Source organism: Nannobrachium achirus (assembly GCF_963921795.1).
Source record: "Nannobrachium achirus genome assembly, chromosome: 6".
Lineage (NCBI taxonomy): Eukaryota > Metazoa > Chordata > Actinopteri > Myctophiformes > Myctophidae > Nannobrachium > Nannobrachium achirus.
In genome coordinates, this window is record NC_137815.1 from 30487714 (window position 1) to 30508576 (window position 20863).

The 20863-nt window shown below is 40.7% G+C and overlaps 1 protein-coding gene across 1 annotated transcript in view; it reads left to right on the forward strand.

Moving 5' to 3' along the window:
* Window positions 1–20863, forward strand: part of LOC308286997 (copine-8-like) — a gene marked incomplete at both ends in the record, with an annotated part of 66778 nt that overhangs the window by 18173 nt on the left and 27742 nt on the right. The window contains 5 exons of the mRNA XM_080728118.1: window positions 6307–6360; window positions 10332–10393; window positions 14956–15002; window positions 18371–18552; window positions 20078–20205. Of these exons, the coding sequence (XP_080584244.1) occupies window positions 6307–6360; window positions 10332–10393; window positions 14956–15002; window positions 18371–18552; window positions 20078–20205 (473 nt within the window). The remainder of the gene's footprint in view (window positions 1–6306; window positions 6361–10331; window positions 10394–14955; window positions 15003–18370; window positions 18553–20077; window positions 20206–20863) is intronic.

Here is a 20863-nt window from a genome sequence, read left to right on the forward strand (position 1 = left end):
CACTACTCCTACACATTTTGCCCTAAAATCACGCTGCCTGCGACCTGACGGTCGCTTATCTCCCGATTAGGGAGTCTTACTGGTACATACCGGTACTTATGCATGCCGGTGTCACACAATAGCAGATCTACAAGTTCACAGTGGGTCGCTCTGTGATGCAATATGAGACTGTAGATCAGTTATTTTTGGTGCGCAGCGCCTGCGTGTAACTGAGTATATCTGCAGGCTTTACAAATGTTTATGTGTGCATTTCCTCCTCTAGTGTTTTTTGCCCTTCACCAAACAAACACATTTATTAAAGGATTAGAGAAGCGCTCCCCAGTCTCCACACAACGAAGTTGCACAACAATTTATTCCATGCATTACTAATTCCCTTGGCTTTAAAGGGCATTTGTTTTGTGCATTTTGCACACAGTTGCTGTAGGTATACTACAGCATGTGTAATGTTGCATGTTCCATTCAGTCAAATCCCTACATTTTATTTGCCTGGGTGCCCACTAGGGTGCAGAAGACACATAATTATACAGTGTATCGTTTCTTCGTTTGCATTAAACAGGATCAACAGAACAGCATCATGGGGATTAAAAATCATTACAGCAATAGCTTATTGTTTCTAATGTGAGAACCTATACCTCGCCTCGAATATAGTCTCTCTCATGCGAATTACAAACACAACTGATTGAAAAATGTCTTAGTGTGGATCAAAAAGTTAGTCTCTCTCATGCGAATTACAAACACAACTGATTGAAAAATGTCTTAGTGTGGATCAAAAAGTTAATCTCTACTGTTTGGAAGAAGATCTGTTTATTTAATTTATTTAAGGCTTATCAGTCATTTCATGTTGATCCCATGTTATGGAAGGAATTACAATATAGATTATAATTCCACAGTTAAGTGACAGATTTAAGAATTAATCGGAAGATCAAATGCTTTCTGATTGTTCTCAATTGTATACCCTTATAACATATGCACCTGTCATAAATCTACTTTACATACATATTTATTTTACATTTGTGAGAGCTACAGGTGAAGTCAATTAATTTATAGAGCAAATTTAAAAACAACAAAGGTTAACCAAAGTACTTTACACTATAGGGCTGGGCGATATGACTTCAAATCAATATTATTTTAATACAGAATTAATTGGTTAATCAGAAAAACCCTTCATGATTAATCTGCTTCATGATTAATCAATTAACCTACTGAACAGATTACGTCGGTTATTGCTTCTACACATTTCTTTGATTGTGTTTTCTGTTAATTTCAGCAGCCTACACACCAAATCAACAAAAAATGCCTACAGTCTTCAGACATGCCCCTGTCTTTTGCACAGCAAGCAGTTGCATTTCATGGTCCCGTAGGTTTGCTGAAAGGTCCTTTAGTTTTTGGATCAGCAGGTCATTCCATGTGTCAGACAAATCCCAGTGTTAAATTAAGTGCTGCCACTTTCGCCACAGAGAATTGAAGTATAATGTGCAGAAATCTTTTTGTCTCTAGGCGGGCATGCATGTTTGTTCCCTGCCTAATGGAATACTCATACATAATGTTATATACGTATGTGATAGATAGAGTGAATGTCATTTGTACCCATAAAATTCATACTTCCAAGTAATGATGTGTGCATATCTGAGAATTCTCTCCAGTCCAACAAGACTCATTTTGGGTTGTCCAAAGTGATACCCACTTGTTTGATCAAGGTCTATGAATAAAAACATGAAGAAATTAAAATAAACAAATAAATACACCAGCCAGTGATCAACAATGTAACAACTAGCGAATGGAAAAATGCAAGTATGCAAGTCAACTGTTACTTCTTGATAGGCTAGATGATATAAAAAAATCACACCCGTGTGAACTGAGCGGTGGAGTCTGTGCGCGCGTGTGTGTGTGTGTGCGTGCGTGCGTGCGTGCGTGCGTGCGTGTGTGTGAGTGTGAGTGTGCCTTGCCTGTTCTGGCCTGGCCTGAACAACAGCGCCCCTCCCTTAACATGTGTGGTCAGAAAAGGTACTACACCACAGGCTTGAGGCTACATACAGACCCACCCACCCACATACATACATACATACATACATACAAACAAACATACATACCTACACACACGGCCACGCTATGGAGACGGTGTGACCACCGCTCAAAAATAAATACATATATAAACAGACCGCTTTGAAGTGTTTAAAATACACTACATTTCCATTTGGCAAAGGAGACACACTGACAGGGCGGCTAAGAAGTGTTGAGAGGGGGCTGTTGGCATGTATTCTTTACGAGCAGTTGCATGTGTCCAGTGCTTTTAAATGCACAGATTCTACAAAATTTGTAGAATTTCTTCAAAAAAGTGCATTCAATGCACTTTTTTTAAAGAAATGAAACGTGGCTATAAAGTCGAACAGAAATACACGATGATCATTATTAAAGAAGGAAACCCAGAAACCCACCCTGGTCTGGGTGTTAGATGCCTCAGGGACCACTCACTACAGAAAGTCCAAGGGATGAAAAAATTACGGTCCTATTTTGGACGATTAGATAATGATTTAGTAAATTAAGGAGAAACACAGCAAACAGGCACATTTCCATCTATAAGGCCAAACCTCTTTGGATAAAAAGATGAAATTAAAACATGGAATGATTAATGATGCCAGGATGAAGTTTCTTCTCTTGGAACAAAAAAAATTGCATAAACATCTTCTATAAAACAAGACAAAAAATAAATCCTAGTGGTTTTGGAGAGAAACTGAAACATTACATCAGAAATCAGTGGTGAAAGTGAGCCGGAACGGCCGGAACCCCCGTTCCGTTAAAACATTTGGGGCCGGAACGGTGTTCCGTTAAGAGGAGGAGAGAAGCCAGCTGTCAAAATCCCATCTTAAATAACCTGCCACAAACGCACGTCCAGGAAGAAAACAATAGCCTAAAGTCAGATTAACATACAGTAGGCTACACACGTGTTACTAGTTATATTTTCTGATAAAGTGCTTCTAAATTATTCCCGTGGGTTTGTGTAGGTCAGTGTGATCCATTCTGTTTGCGTTTCAGTGTTTGTTTGACACGGAGCGAATAGAGGTGGGACGTTCGCGAACGAATCGAGTCTTTTGAGCGGCTCTTTGAAATGAACGATAGGATTCGGTTCACAGTAGGGAGCCGTTCCTTTCTAATGAACAGTGGTGGGGAAAGTAGCCTACTCAATTTCTTTACTGAAGTAAAAATATCAATACTGCAATCAAGTAGAAGTTTGGAATGTTAATGTACTTGAGTAAAAGTAAAAAAAGTATTGGTATCAAAATGTACGTCTTTTGAACGGCTCTTTGAAAGGAACGGATCCCAGAGATCCGGCTCACTTCAAAGAGCCATAAATCCCATCTCTAGGAGGACTCGTCGTGTCTGTGCCTGCATGCAATGCGGCCTTAAACTAGATGCAGAATAGACCAAAATGATTCTATTCTGCATCTGGGAATGGGAGATGTAGTGGAGTAGAATTAAAAGTATTGGAAATACTCCAGTAAAGTAGGCTAGGCTATACTTAAAACCTGTACTTAAATACAGTACTTTAGTAAGTTAATGCAGTTTTCTATGCATTTCAGGGATTTTGGGGGGTTAGAGCCTCCCAATTTCTTTTCGGCCGCGCAGCTTCGCCGCGTGGCCAATTTATGACAATTCCGGCAAGAATTTCAAACCACTTATTATCAGAAACAGACTCCACACTGAAATATTTTTGTTTTTATTATTGGTATGAGGGTTAGGGTTAGCACAAACATGCCGCAAGGGCTGCATGTGGCCCACGTGCTGCAGGTTGAATAGCGCTGGACTAGACAGAGGGTTTAAGTGGTTAAGGGTTCAAGTGTTGCCTGAGTAAATCAGTGTGGGTCATCTTCAATCATGTGATGCATGGTAAGGGCAGTGGTGTAAAGTAACTAAGCACATTAAGTACAGTTTTGACTGAGGTACTTTTACTTTACTGGAGTATTTACAACTATCGCTACTTTTGGTACATTAGGTACATTTTAATACCAATACTTTTATACTTTTACTCAAGTATATTTTTAATACAGGAATATTCATAGTATTTCTACATTGCAGTATTGATACTTTTACATAAATAAAACGTGAGTACTTTTTCCACCACTGGGTAAGGGTTCACCCTCCAGGGAGCATGAATGTAATGCACTGAGCAAAGTGCCATGCAAATCCACTAATTCAATTCGATTTTGAGATATTTGTGTGCAAGTGGAACTTTGGGCCTATGGGGTCATCAAAATCAGCATGAAGGTACAGCAAATTATAATTCTATGGCAACCCAGACAGTAATTAACACACAAGATAATTGTGGGACCAATATGTTAGATGGATCAAAGTACAAATGAACAATTGAGCAGAACACCTGATATTACCATCCTTGGAGTTACGCTGCTAGTCTTAACGTCCACATGCCAAGGATAACAAAGTGCCAAATCCAAATTTCATAAAGGTTGCTGGAGTTGTGGACTTCTGCGGTGAACTAAAACGGCAAATATTTCAAAAGCATGCTGGTGATCATAAAACTTTCACAAGCCACTCAAACACTTACCAACACGGAGAGGTCCTCTCTGTTTACTCCAGAGACAAGTGAAAATGCCTGACACCGAGTCAGTGTGCCCAGACAGGAATGCTATTAAATGCTATTGGGCTGAACATTTTCTTTATCGCCAATGAAACCTGGCTCTTCAATTATCATCTGCTATATAGACAGAAAAGACCTCTTTGAGAGGCTTTTAAAGAGACTGAAAAGACTTCTGACAATCAGCATGCTGTTAAAATGTACCATCTTTTGTTCAGATGAAGACCACAGAGTGCTTTTGTCATTTTTATCAGACGTGCAAAGTGCATTTTTTTTATTAGAAAACATCATTGCATAACAGTACAAATCATCAAACATCAACACAGATCAAACAATAATAAATAAATAAAAGTCCATTATTCAGGTAAAGCTTGTGAGCTCTTGGGAGGAATGATATCTGGTGCCTTTGCATGTGATTTTGTTACTCCCAAGAGCAGACAAGCTTTACCAGAAGTAGTAGAAACTGTTTTATTGTTTGATGTGTTTTGATGTTCGCTGATGTGTTTTTGCTTTTTTTCTTCTACAGTATGTGGCTTGTAGATTTTTTTTTTACCAGATAAATGTATATCTATCTATATTGGATATTGGCCTGGAGAACATAGAGAGGGGTAATGTTATGGCCCTTTTAGACACCAGGGGGGGCACAGTTTGCCTGAAAATATAAATTTCAAACTATTGTTTTCGCCAGCGAGTATCTTCAACTTTGAACTGACCACATGGGCTTACAAGACACTTCAGCAAATATGTTCAACAACTTAATAAAGTCACAAGTTGAAAATCTGCACAGATGGTCCATCCTAACAATGGCGGTTCTATCAATAGCAGAGATGATTAGCAGTACCTTCTCCATGACTGCTTCAGTACAGCAGAGCATACCGGTACATCTGTTTAGAGACATCTGCTTATTCTCATGCCACCTTCCCACGCATGCACTATTTAATGAATTATTATGGACTAAAAAAATTATAAAATAGAATAATTGTGAACCTGTCATCGCAAAGGTGAAGTGGAAAAGTGTTTAATTTAATTACTTCATCACACCTAATACCAAATGTGATGTGCAACTCAGTCCCACACAGTTACCTATAATAACAATGATTAACTCTAAAATCATTGTGTATGCATGCAGGTAGATTTCAGGTACCCTGGTGTCTCATTCTTAATTTATATGTTGTTGAACTATTATCAGTGAACAACACAACACTGTCATAATTGTGTTTGTGCCGTGTCTGTATTGACATTTGTATTTGAATTGTTAGCCACATGCACACATAGACATCAAAGAGGGCTTGAGCCATGAATGCAGTTTTTACTATGGTGAAAGAAATGCTAATGCCCCCCCCCCCCCCCCTTCCATGCTGTACCTGAAAGGAGTGAAGGCAGCATTCAAGAGACATTCCAAACTCCCCCGAACTTAAATGCAGCATCTTATGTTGAAAGAATTGAAGGAATCACAGTGCAACACATTGTGAGCTTGGAGACCGGCTATTTTCTATATTTTCACCAAAAGTGCTCTTTTAGAGATTTCAGACCCTGCTTCTCTAACATTCTCTGCACGTCCCTGGTTTTATTAAAGGTATTTTTTTCCCCCTCCTCATTTTCATTATATTATTGACACTGCCATAATGTCCATTGAACCATAGAAATGCCACCAGCGCTGTTGTGTGTGAAACATTTGCAAAACAACAGCATTTTGTTTAATTCTCTCATTCTAGGTGATGAATCCCAAGAAGAAACTGAAGAAAAAGAAATACGTCAATTCCGGAACTGTGAGTATAATTTCTTTTGCATTTTATATCGCACATTAGTGACACTCACCGAAAATACCTGGGAGTTAACAATGCATTGCAATTACAGTACGCTGCTTTACTGCCCTCACAGCTCTTCTACTGCTAGTTCTTCCACGGTTTCTTCTTTAATTAGCAAGTGTTTGTCAGCCCTTTTTATAGAGATACCAAACAGAGTCAATGCACACATTGAAAGCATGACCGTGACTTGTCCTCATTAATTTATATCATATACGTACCAACTAATTAAAGGCGTTTGTGAAAGAGCAGCGAGTGAACCCAACATTGTTAATTTACCAGTTGCTCTCGTTCTAAAGACGTGGTGAAATGAAACATTTCTCAGTTCATATCCGTGGTCCTAATATGTGTGTATTTCTTTTACATTAAAAGTCCCTTAAAGGCCAATCTTAATGAATTCCTTTAAAGGCAAACGTACTGCGTTATGATGACATAGATAGACTTTTGTGAATATAATTAAATCTTGATTACATTCACCTCTTTGATTCCCATATTGCTCAAGTTGCTTCAAACACAGCTGAACTTAATTACAGAGCTACTCCGTTTTTGTGACTTGCCCTCATTAATAAATATTACTATATGTACTAACTAATTAAAGGCGTTTGTGAAAGAGCAGCGAGTGAACCCAACATTGTTCATTTCCCAGTTACTGATTGCTCTCGTTCTAAAGATGTGGTGAAATTAAACATACGTTTATCACATTTGTAAGAGTTTATATGGTATTCGTGGTACTAATTTGTGTGCTTTTTTTTAAATATTAAAAGTCCCTTAAAGGCCAATCTTAATGAATTCCTTTAAAGGCAAACATACTGCGTTACTTACTTATGACATAGATAGACTTTTGTGAATATAAATAAATCTTGATTACATTCACCTATTTGATTCCCTCCGTTTTGAATCTCATTCAAGATGACATCCAAACGGTGTATTACTCATTTAAAACTTATCAGCACACTAAAATATGTATCTGAAAACATTATAAGTTAGAAATAAGCAACGTGGTAACAAACATGCTTCACACATGGCATGGACATAACGTACACAGTGATATTGTTATGCTTAACTTATACACTGCACTATAGGTGTGCTATTAGATCTGCTACTGTTAACACATACTGTACGCCAGAGTATAAATCAGTCTTTATCTTAGTTTGACGTACATTTAAAATAATGAGAGTATCCCCACTCAACGATCAGAGATGGGCGAAAATACATTGAAAAGTATTTTGATACAAAATACAAATACTGGGTCAAAGAAAGTATCAAAATACAAAATATAAATACAGGCCAGAGAAATGTATTTGAGATTCAAATACGTATTTTGTATTTTGAAAATACATAAATACATTTTATAAAAAATGATGCAATGATTAGTATTTTTATAGATTGATTGCCAAGTATTAAATCAATTGGCTGTTAGAATTTCTAAGAATATAAATTGACCTAATGGTGTTTGTCTTTAGAGCAGGCAGCCTAAGTGTTTACCACTTAGGCCAGAGTTACCGTTATCATCAAAAGCTAGACAGGAACTATGGCATGAGACTGAATGCACAGCTGTCTCTAAGCCAGTACTTCATAGAGTGCGAAACCGCTCTGTCAGCCTTATAATAATAACTAAAACTGAACTCTGTCGAGGTGTCAACTTGCGCCTTCTGCACAAGTATGGCCTACTTGTGCACCAGGAGAGCGCTCCATGAGGTGCGCTCACCACTGGCGATGCCAGTGACACCTGAGTTCTGGGCAAACCCCGCCCATGGAAGCTTTTGATTGGCTGAACTGGCGCTAGGGAGCGCTCCTTTTTGTTCGCTTGGACCGTACGGAGGTGCGATCACTTAAACCTAACTCTAACCCTAACCCTAACCTTAACCTCAGTAAAACTATGCCTAACCTTAACCTCAGTGAAACTAACGCTCTGAGTAACTAACCTGCCGACGGATGTGTAAACAAACGTCTCCGCCAAGAACTCAGGTGTGATTTCCAATAACGCGCCAGTGACATCACCACTGGCATCACCAGGAATGCTGGTACCTCATTGGTTGTTAATGATGACGTTACCAGAAATGGGCTACGGGCTTAAACACCCACAGCTACCTACCAACCTACCTACCTATCTACATACGCAGCCGAACGTAGTAGGCCTACTTACGCGTTCTGCTGGCGCAAGTAATTAGAAATTGTAATCATAACACGTTACATTTGAATCAAATCTAAGTGCTATGGCTGTATGACACACACATGAACCACCAGCAAATTAGATTGAAAGAAAATGTGTCTTTCCCCCTACAGTTTAAACCTTTGTGAATGTTTGAAATGTGTCCATTTGAGAATAACATTACATTAAAAAGGTATTTTATATTTCAAATACAGAAAATACTTGACCTGAAAGTATTTTGATACAAATTACATCCAATTTTTCCCATCCCAGCCAAATACAAATTACAAAATACAAAAAAGTATTTCAAATACGTATTTCAAATACATGTATTTCAAATACTGCCCATCTCTGTCAACGATGCATCCCAGCATTCTTTACTCCGCTTTCTACTTCGTTTAATTGCACATCTTCTTTCTCGTTGACTTTGTAACAGCTGTTATACAGTTTGCACTCGCATCATGTGCAGGTATAACAGAGGAAAGAAGTTCCAAGCTGAAGCAAAGCTATTTTTGATGATGATCGATATGGACAGGTTGTAATGCAATGTCTTCCAGCAGACATTTTTGAAAGTATTACAGTAACCGAGAGTGAGAGAGAGAGAGAGAGAGAGAGAGAGAGAGAGAGAGAGAGAGAGAGAGAGAGAGTTTTTGTAGATGCAGAGCTCCACATCATTATACGCGCATCACTGAGTTTTTGTTTGAAATAAACAGACTTTAGGCTACACACTACACTATAATAATATGAACAAAATTGGGTGTGTTCAGGGAAGAGAACCTATGCGATGATCTTTTTCACTGCACGGCGTACAAATGTTAAATGGGAGGAGTAGGACAGAGTACGTCCACTGTACGTCCTCCGGGTGGAGGCTCCTCACTGGCAGGTGAGCCAGTATAGGCTACAATAGCTGTGACAGTTTACAGTTTACAGTTTACAGTTTAGGCATTTAGCAGACGCTTTTAATCCAAAGCGACTTACAATAAGCAGATACAACATCGCATCGCATCGTGACAGGGGGAGTCACTCAGACCTTCATCATTCATGATGTCTGATGAAGGTACGAGTGACCGAAACGTTGTATCTTTCTTTACCAATAAATGTTTTGTAAGTGAGGACAGAGTGCGGGACTCCCTCTTTCTTCTACTGTTCTTAGTTCATCATTACTCCCACTCACCTGCCCCTCCCTGTGGGTGTGCAAAAGGAAGCTTTTCTTCAAAGGAATTAATTGGCAAAACAACTAAATTGGAAGAAAGAAGTAGGCAGGCCTACAGATAATTGGCTAATTTAAACGTATAAACAAATAAGAATAAAAATGAAAAATGACTCTTCTTTAATCATTTAAAAGTAGTGTGACTGCAAATTGCTTTGCACTACTCAAGATAAGTATGATGAGTGAGTTCAGAGTGGGAGTATAACATGACGTGCTGTTTAGGGATCAATTTCCATCTCCCCGTGTTCCCTATTACTGAGCCTCGCATCGCACACAAAGAAATGTGTCGTCCTATTTTCAAACTCACCTTTCAACGCTTAAAATAAACCCATCAGTCATCCTGAATTCAGTGTGGGCCCCGCAGCCCACACCTTCTTCTCCTCGCCGGAGGAGTCGGTGTGATCGTGGCTATTAGTGAGCCTTCGCTAATGGCAAGCCGCTTGCAATATCTCGTTACCACGGCAGCATATGGCAGCAGTTTGTTGTTTATGAGGAGAAAAAGCACGGCCGTACCATACTACCATCAAGTGTAACACACCATATGTCCCTGTCCCTGTCGCTTCTCTTCCCCAGGTGACCCTGCTGTCTTTCTCAGTGGAGGCAGAGTGTACCTTCTTGGATTACATCAAGGGCGGGTGAGTGGGAGTGAGTGACGTGACTGAGTGAGTGAGTGAGTGAGTGAGTGAGTGAGTGAGTGAGTGACTGAGTGATCAGCTCAAAGCTGGTCTATAGTGCCATACAAAATCATGTGTAATTAAAAGAAAAGTACAGTAATTGCACACTCTCAATTAACCACTTAAATCCTGTATACCTTACATGGGCAACTGGCGGCCCGGGGGCCACATGCAGCCCCCACCTTAACTTAATGCGGCCCGCAGGTTGATACTGGAATACCGATATATTATTGATCTCAGCTGTCACAATTCCAAACATGACCTGCTTTAATTCCTTAAGTCTATATTAGTAGCATAATGACTAGTATTAAAATGTATTTTTTTGTGTGCAATGTATTTATTTGTATTTAAGTTCATAAAGTTAACATGAGTATATAACGAAAATGTTACATTTCAGGATACCAATTCAAAAATATCAAAAAAATAATTCAGGATTCCAATTCAAAAGAAGCAAAAATAGCCGATCTACAAGCTCGCAGCGCGATGCGTTTTGAGCTTGTAGATCTGCTATTTTTGCTTCTTTTGTATGAGATACTAGAATGACAAAGTAGGATGTAGCAATATGCAATGTGGCCCTCTGGAGTGAAGGTGGAAATATAGTGGCCCTCTCCATCATCAAAGTTGCCCACCCCTGCTGTATACTGTACTATGTTGTATACGCACCTTTATCATCATCCGTTTTTACGTCTGGGGACTCCAAACCCATTTGATTTGGCTCTTGGAACCCGTTACAAACACTGAATTTGTCCTGGTAGCTCAGTCGGTAGAGCACTCGCCTTTCAAACCACTAGGTGATGGGTTCGATCCTGGGCACCCCCAACTCAGCGAGTAGCAGGGCTTGTGTGTGTGACAAGTCATGCAGTAAGCACTGGGATGGTCAGCCCTCTATCTCCCAGGGGTCTAGTAGTGCATTGCAACGGGGATAGACTCCCGCACTCTGGCTTATACCGACAATAAGCCTCTCCGACCTACATACCTACTTACTTTGCTGACGAAGAGTCCCCGAGGGGTCTACAGTCGGTCGGTCCCCTACTTTTTTTTCTCCCTCCTCTACACCAAATCTTTTCACCGGAAATAACCGGTCCGCAAACTCACAAGTGTCACAGCGCGTTCACCTTTTCTTACCGAATGCTCGACAGGCACAGGCAGGATGAAAAACGAAATATTTCAGACCACAAGAAAGCCCCGATTCAATGGGTAACATCTGTGGCTTGAGACTAAGCACGTTATATTTAGAATTTGTGGTTGTATAGAGAAGCAAGACCACGCAGAGCTCTCAGTGGATATTGGGGATGGTTGAGATAATCCATAATCCAAAATCCATAAAATAAAATGTAAAAGAAATCTTTGTCAGCCTCATACGAGGCATCTAAGGTTAGGTTGGGTCATAGCGGAGAGGTAGGTAATGGGGCATTAAACGTTAGGCTATCATCAACCGGTTGAAACAAGCTGCCGGCTTTTTAAAGCCCAGATGCGTTTTGTGCCTGATGCATAGCCCCGACACTTCGAATAATAATATGTATTTGACAGAACTTCCCAGGTGAACAATACCTTTCTGACAGGACGGATGGTTACTCCCTCCACCCTTGTCATCGTAGCCGATGAGCTGTCATGGGGTTTACGGGCCTGTGCTGTGGCAGAGTTGACAAGTGTGACAGATTTCCGCTCACTGGTCCTGTGGCTCAAGATGGTCGATAATACGACGACCTCAAGGGCTGGCCATCAATTCAGATCCAGCATCCTTGATGCCCCTCGCCCCCTACACAGTAAAGTCCTGGGCATGCATTTAAGTCCCCGATGTCTCTGTTTTTTTTACACTATGATAGGGGCGTCCAGTCTTGTATAAATCATAACAAAGTCACATATAAATGCATGGCATTACAACAATTTTATTTAACCGCCATGCTGTCTGTTGTTTGCATTGTAGCCGAATGTAAGTGTCTCGTCAGTGCTGGGAACAAAACAAAAACAGTTCAGCCTTTTTTTCACATGCATGCACTGCAGGATTACATTAGATAATTGACACCGGGTGAAAAATGGGTTACAAAATCGTGGGATAAAAAATTTGAAGTAAAGAATATACTTTCATTTGATTGCGACACAGGAACAGGAGAACACAGGCAAATGTTTTTATTTAGGGTTTTTTTTCTGACATAATATTTCGCAACAGCTTTCGCTGTGCTCTCTCAATGAACCAAAATGTACTGACATTCAATACAATCATAAAAATTGCCATTTGGGAAACTTTGCCCCCTTCGAACCATTCATCTCAGCTTCAGCACAGAGGATAGCTTTTCTATTCACATACATATAGTAACATCCCACCAGGCTGTAATGCTGGGCCTTAATGGCCCGTTCCACCATTCACAGCCAGAAGATGAGAGGCATGGAGAGGGATAATGGGATAAAATAGGATGATGGGTGCTCTTTATGGCATCTCTCTTAGCAGGGAAATTGTTTGAACCATATCGACTTCCACCATGGCAGGGTTCAGCTTATAGGAAGAGCTACGGTATCATTATACAAGAGGGAAAGGCTAAGATTGGAATCGTATGGATGTTGTTTCGTGCTTGGTCGAGAGCACTAGAGCAGTAGCAGTAAAAAAATACCATGCAAATCAATATTCCTATATAGTCAATATCTGTCATAAGTCGATGGATGTGACTGACTGATTGTTTGATTGGTGTTTTTATTGACATACGCATATACATGAATATATATGTTTGTAAAAAGCATACTGTACAACAAAGATTGACAGGTAATTGTGGTCCTTTGAGTGTAATTGTGTAGTGAGTGAGTGTAAACGGAGTGCCATGTGTTGGGGGGTCATCACGTTGGCCATCTCTCTCTCTCTCTGCATGATGCCCTCTTTCCAAAGTCAGCTGTACAAGCTGACCTCGGCTGAGCGGTCACACAAGCTTCAAGCTGCTCTTATAGATTCTCCATGAGGCAACAGTGACCTTTATGTGGAAGGGACGGGTCACACATGATCTCTCTCTCTCTCTCTCTCTCTCTCTCTCTCTCTCTCTCTCTCTCTCTCTCTCTCTCTCTCTCTCTCTCTCTCTACACACATGTTTGCAAACAGTAGGTGTGTAAGTGTAGGCCTACATATCTTGTATGTTTGAAATCTGAGAAGGTCAAATCCTCAGTGTTAATTTAACTGAGCGTTTTCAAATGTAACAAAATGGACCCGTTCGGGTTATAAACGCTCACAATTCAATTCAATACATACATACCGGTACATACCTATATAGTTATATACAGGGTATAAAGCAGCAATCTTTTGCAGTCACTTTGGGACAAATAGCAACATATTTAGGGTGGTAGGGACTAGGGAGGTACAGTAGCAGCTCTGTTTATACAGTAGTGCAGTAGGTATAAAGGTCTAATTGGTACAGAGAGATAGAGACAGTGTGGTTAGTAGTAGTCCTTAGGGTGGTTGTGTTCCATTGGCTAACCTTCTTTTATCACAACAACTCACAAATCTTGCTGCTGTGTTCGCACATTGTTCTCCCAGAGTGAAAATGGATAAACTAACTGAGGTATTTGCTGCAAAAGAAACGCTGTCTAGTGTCTACGATAAAAGCAAACAATGATTTTACTCAATTCACCCAAATATTCAACAAAATATGTAATAAGTCATTAGTGAGTAATTTACTAATTGTTTGTTCACAATCTTTTTTAACTGTTTATAAAGAACAATCTTTACAAATTGTTGACTAGACTCCCCAAGTGGACAACAATGCAGCCCTGAGGGAATTCAATCAACTCTTTGTAATGGGTTCATGACTTCAGCTGTTCTTCATGAATGAATAAAGCCTAGTAATTAATGCTGAGGTCTGTTCGGGGTCTGGGCTGTGGTACATGTGGTCCCTCCAGGCCAGAAGGTTAATGCCAAGGGTTTTACTCATTAATTGTATTGTCATTGTCTTAGGGACTGCATACGTATCTAATGGGATGATGAGTATTTCCATTTCAGTACTTTTACTTCTACTCTACATCTCAGAGGCAAATGTTGTACTTTGACGACACTACAATTATTCAGCTTACAAATGGATAAATGATTGGCAGGATTTTACTGTGCGATAAAACAATGTCTGCTTCTGTTTCTCCTCCCATCCCTCCTCAGATCATTGACACGGTGGAATTGTAAAAAAAAACGTTTAGTTAAATACACCCAACAAGAGAATCGAAACATTGACGTGTTTATAAATGTACAGCTGTCAAGTGCAATTTAGTTTTTTTGTTGATGTTGCTGCAGGACATATTGATTCAAACTCAAAATATCGAGAGGCGCTCTTCTCCTTGAGAGTAAAATGGTTGTTGGTGTGTGTGTGTGTGTGTGTGTGTGTGTGTGTGTGCGTGCGTGCGTGCGTGCGTGCGTGCGTGCGTGCGTGCGTGCGTGCGTGCGTGAAACCAGTGAGAAAGCATTGGTCTTTAATGGGGGTTGACTTGTAATTGTTGCTGTGTGGTCTCTTCCTGAATGTTTTTTCCCCTCTCTTTCCTTTCTTCACGTTCCACAGGACCCAGATCAATTTCACTGTAGCCATCGATTTCACCGCGTCTAACGGTGAGTGATGTGTGCATGCATGGGGTCAACAGTAAATAGATGGAGCTGCTCTTTGACTGTGGCACATCTGTTAGTGCCGGAATCAATCATGCACGCATGCACACGCGCATGCACGCACGCACGCACGCACGCACGCACGCACGCACGCACGCACGCAGGCAGGCACGCAGGCAGGCAGGCAGGCAGGCAGGCACGCACGCACGCACGCATGCACGCACGCACGCACACACACACACACACACACACACACACACACACACACACACACACACACACACACACACACACACACACACACACACCAGTGGTGTACAGTAGCTAAAGTACATACAAGTACTGTACTTAATTAAATGTTTTGATTTGATTTTACTTCTTTTACTTTACTGGAGTATTTCCAATTTTCGGTAGGCTACTCTTACTTCTACTCCACTGCCTCAGAGGCGAATATTATACTTTTAATCCACTCCAATTATTTGAGAACTTTGCAGATTAACATTATTATCACAAAACAAACCACATTAACCACTTCACCCTGATTTCAGCCATTTGAAAATAGCCAATCTACAAGCTCACAACACGTCACAAAGCTGGTAGATCTGCTATTTTCAAAAGATTTGTATACGTATTGAACTTGTGAAATTGCGGTATTGATACTTTTACTTAATTAAAACAATTGAGTACTTCTTCCACCACTGTCTGTAGTGTGGGAATCGATCATGTATGTATGCACACACACACACACACGCACGCACACACGCACGCACGCACAAACGCACGCACGCACGCACGCACGCACGCACGCACACACACACACACACACACACACACACACAGACACCACCTAAATGCCCCCCCCCCCCCCCCCCCCCGCCTAAATGCTCTGCCAATGTCCTCTAACCACCCGCTGTGTTGTGACTTGAAAATAGCGTTCATTCGTTTTCGAGTGATCGCTCAGCTTGACAAAAAGTCGTTCCGCCCGGGCCTGAAAAGGCCACACTTAAGTCTAATTAAGCCACTCAACTGATGTTAATTATGCCTGTAAACAATGCTGCCATAGAATTATCTGGAAAGGGAAGACGACAAACTCGCCATTGTGTTTGTAGGTAATTAATGGGAGGGAAAAAAAATTATCGGGTCGTTAATCCGTTCTTTTGGAGCTTCCCAACCGAAGCGAGATGCTGCTATTTAGTTTCGACGTTTTGGATTCACGGTGGCGATGAGAGCCAAAGGTATGACAGTTGTGTCACTTCGTAATGATCTCTTCGGAGATGTGACTTACATTCATTAGAATGCCTTCTGAGGGAGAGCATTTAAAAACATGATGAATCTGATGCTGTCATTGAGCTACAGCTCATCACTGCCTGGGGCTTTGCTTTTACTTCCTGGATTTTCACGAATAACCTTCCATAACAATCACCTTACAATAATAATCACTTATATTTCCAAACTAGCTAAAATCAGGCTGGAACCCAAGCATGCAGGCCTGGAAGTCCATCGTTTGCATTGGAAAAAGTACAGTTTCATGACAGTACAAATCACTGGTACAAGATCCTAGTAAGCTTTTCGGCTTATTTACACAGGAACCACTTTATGTATCTCATATAACATTGAAAGACAGACGGATATAACACAGTACTTTGCATAGGATATCATCAATTATAGCAGAAGGGAAAAAAGCATTAATAAAGAAGAAAAAAAGGGAAATTTAATAATAAGAAAGATATTTACAGTGGAAAAGGGGAGGTAAGTATGGGCTTAGTCTATTACAGGTTTTGAGTAGTAGTCGTCTGTAGGTGACTTTTTAGACCGATTTTGAAGGAAGCTGGGGATTTACACTGCCAGGTTGAAAGTGGCTAACAGTGCAATTGCTGCACAGCTGGAACATAATTGTGCATAAAGCATATTTTATTAATGCTAATAACCGCCCTGTAGTGTCTGTCACATCTCGGGGGGTTAGGCTACATGCAGTTAGTCTCATAAAAGATAATGATGGTTTTACCCTCACAGCACCTTATGCAGTAGGCTACGCACTGTGCATGGCCACTTAGTTCAACTTTAGACTTTATAGGTGCAATGAATTGTATTTTTCCGAAGCTCTTCTCGAAGAATCTCCGCTGGATTGTTAATATGAAATGACTTTAGGATTTCATTCATAATGAGTTTGAGGAAGAAAAGAGGGGTGCTGAGAGCTTTCTTCTAATTGCTCGTGGTGAAACTACTGTGAAACATTCACTTCTCCAAATGGCTTTCCACTTACGACCAATCAACATAACCTTTGTGGCACAAAGCCGAATGATCTAAAAGTCTATTATAAAATGTACCACGAACACGACTGCTTGAAGAGTTTATCGACCCTCGTTTAATGGAAAAGTAAAACCCCACTGTATACCTTGATTCAAAACATTAGCTATACTTTTCTTTTAAAACAAAACTTTTCTATTTTACATTTTTTCGTCTGATACAGTACCTACTTTAGTTCTTTCAAGCACATTGCATTGCATTTGATATGTAAAATATGCTGCATAATTATCTGCACAATCTTTGTCAAGATGACACTGTTGAATCTGGAACGACATATGCATAATATTATTCTGCAGAGGCCTTGTTACACTTGAGAAAAGGCAGAGAATCATTTGTTTGCTTCCACAGCAAGTGATGATGGATGCTGTTTTAGTTCAACCGCCATGACTCAGTCCAGTAATTATATATTATATATTGTGCTGTTATTCACATTTTTCACATTCAGGCTGACACACGGATGTTTGCATATATAGTACAGTACAGTGCTGTATAGCCAAAACAAGGTTCAAGCTTATAGCTGCAATTTGGAACTTTTTAACGAATAAAATGTTATTGATAATACAGATCTGCAATTACAATGTGCTAATAAACTAAACCATGTGTCTTCAACAGGGGGTCCTCAGAGTTACTACAGGGGGTCCTCAAAATCTTTGAGTGATAGAAACTTTGTTTCTCCTTTTTATATTAACCACTTGAACCCTAGCATCCATATTCTGAGAACTTTAGCCAAAAATAGCAGATCTGCAAGCTCACAACGCCTCGTGCTCGCGCTGCGAGGCGTTGTGAGCTTGTAGATCGGCTACACAGAGTGAAAGGTCAATACTAAGTATTGGCGGTTTAAGGGGTTAAATATCTGAAAACACAAATTGACATGAATCCAAAGAACGCTGATGATTGTGCTGTCTAACAATTAAACTATATGGAATCTATGATAAGGTTGTGTGGGGGTCCCTGCTTCATCTCTCTCTCAACTAAGGGGTCCTCCTTGGCCTGAAAACATTAAAGACCCCTGAGCTAAACTAAACTAAAACACTGTTTCCTGTGTGTTTGTTGCTACCTTGAATCAGGTAACCCTTCCCAGTCCACCTCGCTGCACTACATGAACCCATACCAGATGAACGCCTACGCCATGGCTCTGAAGGCCGTGGGCGAGATCATCCAAGACTACGACAGCGACAAGATGTTCCCCGCACTGGGCTTCGGAGCCAAGCTGCCCCCCGACGGACGGGTGTCACATGAGTTCCCCTTGGTGAGTGTATGGACGGGTGTCACATGAGTTCCACTTGGTGAGTGTATGGACGGGTGTCACATGAGTTCCACTTGGTGAGTGTATGGACGGGTGTCACATGAGTTCCCCTTGGTGAGTGTATGGACGGGTGTCACATGAGTTCCCCTTGGTGAGTGTATGGACGGGTGTCACATGAGTTCCACTTGGTGAGTGTATGGACGGGTGTCACATGAGTTCCACTTGGTGAGTGTATGGACGGGTGTCACATGAGTTCCACTTGGTGAGTATATGGACGGGTGTCACATAGGGCATTCATGAATAATGATTTTTAGTATTTGAATTATTCGACCTCAAAGTATTCGAGTAGTCGACAGGACTGGCCAAACTGTTAAATGTTAAGTAAGCAAGAGGTGAACATTGTGAAAATAGCCGATCTACATTACATGCTCACAACGCCTCGCAACGCGAGGTGTTGTGAGCATGTAGATCTGCTATTTTCACTATATTTTTCTGCGGAAACGAGTCACATTAAATGTAATTCCTACAATTCCAAGTGCTTGTCAGGGTGGGGGTCCCCAGTTCAAATATGTTTATTTTGGGGAAAACAATACAAAAATAAAAATAAGCGAATATTCGACTTCGGTGAACAACGTCGAATAGTTACTTTGGTATTCGAATATTCGAATAGTTGGTGAATGCCCTAGTGTCACATGAGTTCCCCTTGGTGAGTGTGCATGACCGTTCTGCTATTGGTTTCAATAGGTGTCTTATTGACCTTTTTGCTATTTGTTTCAATAGTATGAAGGTGTCTTATTGACCTTTTTGCTATTTGTTTCAATAGCATGAAGGTGTCTTATTGATTTATGGATCTGTGGCCTCTGATTCAGTGGTCATTTATCAACTATTCATTTAGCGAATGTCTGTTCGTCCGTCTGCCGTCCGCCGTCTGACCATCTGTCTGCATACTGCATCACTGATACTATACAGTGTCGCCACTGCATGCTGAAACAATGCCCATATTTGGAGATGAATGCCCAAATTTTCAGATGAGCATGCTGACATGACATCACTGATAATAAACAGTGTCGCCACCATGGCTGTCTGTCTGTATGCTGACGTCATAGTACTGACATCACAGACTGATACAACGGATATTGCACAACTGGTCCTGTTTGTTACCCACAATCAGCACAGAACGAAATGTTGATCATGATCCTATGCCTTAAAAAAAATCTAAAACGAAGCAATCTGATTGGTTGAAACAATCATGTGACCGTGATTATATTCATTCAGCAAAAAAAAAAGCTGCCTGTCCCACCACTATGCTAGCGGCTAGGCTAGCAGTTTTCATGTGGAGTTCAGGGACATAGTAGCTAAATGTGGCATTAAAAAATTACACATTTTATCGAATATCTTAATTAAGAATATCTGAAATTAAGTTGACTTTTTTTTTTAAGGGCAACAGTTGTATAATCGCAATATTGCACTCGAGGGTGTGCCACACATTTCCTCCTAATCTGTTTGCATGGTTTTCTGCGATCTTCAGAACGGTAACACAGAGAACCCTTACTGCAACGGCATCGAGGGCATCTTGGAAGCGTACCACCAGAGTCTGAAGACTGTCCAGCTGTACGGGCCAACCAACTTCGCGCCCGTAGTCAACCACGTTGCCAGGTGATGATGGCAACAATCTGTTTTTATTTTTACTTTTCCCCCCTCCAAATTCAACATTTTCCCCCCACATTTTGTGTGTGTGTCAATCACTGCCAACCCCTACATGTATGAGGTCATGTATGAGGGTGTCAGACGAGCACGTCTCCTCCGATATACACTGAGTCACCGGCCGCTTCCATTCACCTGACAGTGAGGAGTTTTAGTCCGACGATATCTAACCTTAACCTTAACCCTATAACCTCAGTAAAACTATGACTGGGGGTGGCATTGGCTCAGGGGTAGAGAAACCGTCATTAGAACACGGGTTCTAACCCTAACCCTAACCCTAAATCGGATTAATGGGACGTCGGACTATCAAGATTTTCCTGTTTTAATTGATTGATTGATTGATTGATTGATTGATTGATTGATTGATTGATTGATTGACTGTATTAGTGTATAAAATGAGACAGTATGTGTTTAAATGAGAAAGATTTCGCTGGGAATTTACATTTAGCCCCACATAAACAGAAGTACAAGAATGCCTGGTACAAAGGACATACACTGCCAGTGCAGTCAGTTACAACAGCCAGTTACAAGGTGCATAGACGGCAGAACATTGTAATGTTACATACAATATACCGTATAGTTGACATACAGTACAGTACTTCACTGTAAT